We start from the raw sequence: 4,939 nt of genomic DNA on the forward strand, positions 1-4,939 counted from the left end.
AGTGTCCTGCCGGAGAATCTTGGACAAGCACTATCACTTCAGCCAAATTTGCGACGTGGCTGGTGAGTGCTTGCACGGATTGAACTTGCATCTTAAATGCCATTATGTAATATGCAACTTCCTCTAGAAGAAACGGTGTATCCAGCTGACTTCTTCTCACGACAAGCGCACACATTAGAATATGTGACCCTTTATAACTTGCATTTTAGATCCTTGCATAACCACTTCGTACACAGGCTGCTCCAGGTATAGAACCCTTCTCCTCCCGTTTCGAGGTCTTCATATGACTGGCTTCGATCCTTCGCCGCCATTCTCGCTGTGCTTAATGGTACAAAAACAAAGGATTTATCTGAGGAGAATAATTTAGCAAACAAATTTATACAATACAGAGAAGATTTTATTAAAAAAATAACTAGAAACTCTTACCAAAGACGAAGATAGAAGATAAGATATCATGGCGACTTGTCATCACCACACCTTGCATTGCTGCACCTCACAAATGGGAAAACAAAATCAGTATCCATTGTTTAGAAACTTCAAATATTTTTTAATTTGTACGAGTGGGAAATAAATTTAAATTTTGAATTTGAATGGGCGGCAAATAAATTGAAGAATCTTTTGGCACATTAAAAAGGACAACCGTAACCGTTCGCTGCCGTTCCGTTCTATTCCTTCAGCAAGTGGGCAAATGGCTGATGGATGCTATTTTCGTTATGTTATGATATGTTAACATGCTTGTACAGGCTGCTTTTTGGTATGGAGATTAGCCGCTCACTCTGACGACGCACATAGTCGTGATCATTATCCAAGAGAAATATGATATTCAACAAATCTTAGCCCTTCCCTGTTTCATTGGAGGCCACAGTCTGTACCAAGTGGCCATTATTGCAGAGAAGAGGAATATGATATTCAACGAATCTTAGCCCTTCCCTGTTTCAGTGGAGTCCACAGGCTGTACCAAGCGGCCATTATTGCAGAGAAGTATTATTATTCAAGATAAATCTTTGTTCTATTCGATGGCGTGCACCACATGTCACAATCGCAAAGTTCAGGTGATTAGTGTATCCAACAGAAACTCTGGTCTGGGGAGACTTTATTCCCAGAGTTTAATGTGGATGTGCAGCGAGTGGGTGTTCCTAGGCTTTGTCACATCACACGGCTTTTCCCAAAAAAAATTCATTTTTATCTCAGAGGAGGCAATTAAATAAAGCAAGTTGGAGGAATTCTTTAAATTGCAGACACAATCAGATACGAACCACTCAAGGCGCATGACAAGGAGGGGCATATGAGATCTCTTTTTCGTTATTCAAGAATTTGCAGCCATTGTTTTCTCAGAAAACGTGATGAAGAAATTTATGTGGTTACTCTGCTTTTTAGCATTTGCTGCAACGGTTTCTCCAGTAGTAAGCTCTATGAATGACGCCGCCTCTCTCCAGACATACATAATCCACACGTTCGAGTCGGAGATACCGTCGTCTTTTGATAACGAGGAGCAATGGCACTCTTCTCTAGTGCAATCCTTGGATGCCCATCAAGAAATCGACGGATCTCAGCATATTCTCTACAATTACGATCAAGTTATCCACGGCTTTGCAGCGCAGCTCACTACCGCACAGGCTGAGGCGTTGAAGAAAAAGGAAGGAGTTCTAGCAGTGCATCCAGAGGGCGTGTACCGACTTCATACCACGCGCACCCCTCACTTTCTGGGATTGGATGCCAAAAATGGTGCATGGCATACCCAATTTAGTAATACCCATCAAGTTATTGTGGGAATGGTGGACACGGGAATTTGGCCTGAGAGCCCCAGCTTTAGCGACAATGGATTTGAGGCACTACCATTGTCTTCCGGCTGGAAGGGCAAGTGTGAAGCCGGGACGGCATTCAATGCTTCGCATTGCAATAAGAAATTGATCGGCGCCAGGTTCTTCTGTAAAGGCTATGAGGCTTCAAGGGGGCCTGTGAATGAGGCCGAAGAGTACAGATCTCCCCGTGATCAGGACGGCCATGGAACCCACACGGCATCCACAGCTTTGGGATCATTTGTACAAAATGCCAACTTTTCTGGATTTGCCCCTGGAACTGCCGCAGGCATGGCCCCCAGTGCAAGACTTGCCGTCTACAAGGTCTGCTGGGCTGGTGGGTGCATGGACTCTGATGTTCTTGCGGGCGTGGACAGAGCCGTTAAGGACGGTGTTCACATCCTGTCGTTGTCCATCGGAAGATCCGAAAATGCGGCCTACGATACAGACGCTATAGCACTGGCTGCGTTTTCGGCCATGCAGAGAGGTGTGTTTGTGTCAGCCTCGGCGGGGAATTCGGGCCCAGAACGAGCAACGGTGAGCAACGTGGCTCCCTGGATCACTACCGTCGGTGCAGGGTCCATAGACAGGGCATTTCCGGCGTCTCTGGTCTTGGGCAACGGGGTCCATCACAGTGGGGTTTCTCTGTACACGGGCAAACCTTTGGCCATGGGAGAAGAGTTTCCTCTGATCTATGCCCCGCCCGGCACTCTTCGCAGCAATCTGTGCCTGGACGACACGCTGGACCCACCGGCTGTCGGGTAAAATTTTAGTGTGTGATAGAGGAATCAACTCCGCAGGGGCAAAGGGGGAAGTGGTGAAATCTGCAGGGGGCGTGGGCCTGATATTGACCAACACGGCGCGACACGGGAAAGATCTCGTCGCAGATACCCATTTGCTTCCGGCTTTAGCAGTGGATTTCAGAACCGGGAACCTCATAAAAAACTACATCAAAAAAAACAGAAACGCAACGGCGAGGATTTTGTCCCAGGGCGCTGTCACAGTGGTGAAAACCAAGCCCGCGCCCATGGTGGCGGCCTTCTCCTCGCGAGGGCCCAATTCTCTGACGCCCCAAATTCTGAAGCCGGACATAATCGCGCCAGGCGTGGACATTCTGGCAGCGTGGACGGATCCCAATTTCCGGATTGTTTCAGGAACATCCATGGCCTGCCCTCATGTGACCGGCATAGCGGCCCTGATCAAGGCTGCCCACCCCGAATGGAGCCCTGCAGCCATCAGATCCGCTCTAATGACCACGGCCTACACTCAGGACAACACGGCCAAACCTCTCCGCGATGCCGTTACTCAAGCAGAGTCCTCCCCCTTTGTGCACGGTGCGGGTCATCTGAACCCCAACAAAGCGCTCACCCCTGGTCTTGTCTACGACATGGGTCTGCGAGATTACATTCAGTTTCTCTGCTCGCTGAACTACACACCGCAGCAGATGCGGACATTAACCAGGAGCAATACCACTTGCCCTATAAACGCTCGTCTTCACAAAGATCCAGGAAACATCAATTACCCCTCGTTTTCCCTTGTTTTCACTAAATCCAATTCAACCCAAGTCTTGAAATACCAGAGGAGCGTGACCAATGTGGGTGATGGCCCAGCAAAGTACAGAGTTACTGTCTCTGCACCGCCCGGCGATGGTGTGAGCATAGCGGTGACTCCGAGCATGCTCTCCTTCAAAAAGAGCATGGAGAAGCGTTCATACACTGTGAGCTTTACATCGACAAATAGGGCTGCAAGTTCCTCAGGCTCTGGAAGCTACGGATCGATCACATGGACAGATGGAATACATTTGGTGAGGAGTCCCGTTGCCTTTACCTGGCAATGATAAACGGGCTCTAATCTTTGTTTTTGCGATTAAATAAATCGATCAATTTCTAAATAAGCAAATCTAAAAATTGCTTTTAAAAAAGAGATTAGAAGTTCATATAATGGAGGGATTAGGGGATGTAAGTCTTGTATTTGAAGTAGAGATAAGTTAGGTGTCTCCTACATATTGGGAATATGGGACAGTCTCATATTTATTATAAATCATTTATAAACCCAAAAATAGATTGCTCATATTGTGGACTAAAAAATAGAATTAGTTAATTAATTAATTTCAAAATGAAATTCAATCAATATAATCAATTACGACAATATTTTTCATGAAATTGAGTTTTGTTGGCAAAGTTAGAACCTATAGCTTATACCAACAACAATGCTTCTCACACTGCTAAAATACCAACCATAAAATAAGAGGTTTTGGAAGCATTAAAAGGAAACAATATTTGAAATGTGTCTTAGTAGCTTGGTTTGTCTTGAAAAGGCTTGGAGAATATGAGTTATGCTCTATTAGTTAACATTTAGGTTAACCTAAAGCCAAAACTTTCCACTAAATTCTATTCATGTTTGGAAATGTAGAATGAATAAATCAATGTGATGTTAATGTCTACTTGGCAATGCACTTGCAAGTATAGATCAAGAATAGGCTCAAGGGTGGAATAATCATCATAAGGTGCACAAATTACATCATTAGAAGAAGTATGAGAGCCTTTGGATGAGGAAGTATGTAGGGTGGTAGCAATAACAACAATAGTAGGGAGGAGGGAAGAAATATGCTTACCATCTAGATTTTGGGATATGAGATAGATGTAGTAAGGGGGAAAAAGTGAGGGATAACAAGAACAAATACTATGGCTTATAGATAAACAAGCGTCTGTGATAGGAGAACTTAGCAAAGTAGGGCAAGTATAATCATCTAGGTCATGAGGAGATATAGAAGTGACCTAACTAATGGAGAAAGTTGAGAAAGGCTTAGTGGACAAAGTGACATGAAAGCAATGTACACAAAGAAAATAAGAAAAGATAGGATAATGGGAAACTCTAGCCAATATATAATCAAGGACATTGGTGTTGGTAGAGAAAATCTAATAGGAGAAAGAATCATCAAGAAAGGGCTCATGGATAGAGGTGAAGGATATTGGAAAGTCCATGGTAGGTGACTTAACTCCATGTAAGTGTAATACATTGATGCAAAAAAGACATGCATTCAACTCAATGAACCAACAGATCCCTTATCAAATAACCTATTAACTCAAATGTGTCACATTTAATTATCTACCAAAGAAATGTATCTTCTTGGATGATGT

General features: G+C 44.3%; 1 protein-coding gene across 1 annotated transcript; it reads left to right on the forward strand.

Annotated features, from left to right (window-relative positions):
• Window positions 1-647: 647 nt before the first annotated feature.
• LOC131027805 (subtilisin-like protease SBT1.7) lies at window positions 648-3,852 on the forward strand. The gene is given in 2 exon segments (XM_057957897.2): window positions 648-2,557; window positions 2,559-3,852. Coding segments are annotated over 2 exon segments (2,292 nt in total). The 5' UTR covers window positions 648-1,343; the 3' UTR covers window positions 3,637-3,852.
• The last annotated feature ends 1,087 nt before the right edge of the window (window positions 3,853-4,939 follow it).

Source organism: Cryptomeria japonica, chromosome 3 (assembly GCF_030272615.1).
Source record: "Cryptomeria japonica chromosome 3, Sugi_1.0, whole genome shotgun sequence".
Lineage (NCBI taxonomy): Eukaryota > Viridiplantae > Streptophyta > Pinopsida > Cupressales > Cupressaceae > Cryptomeria > Cryptomeria japonica.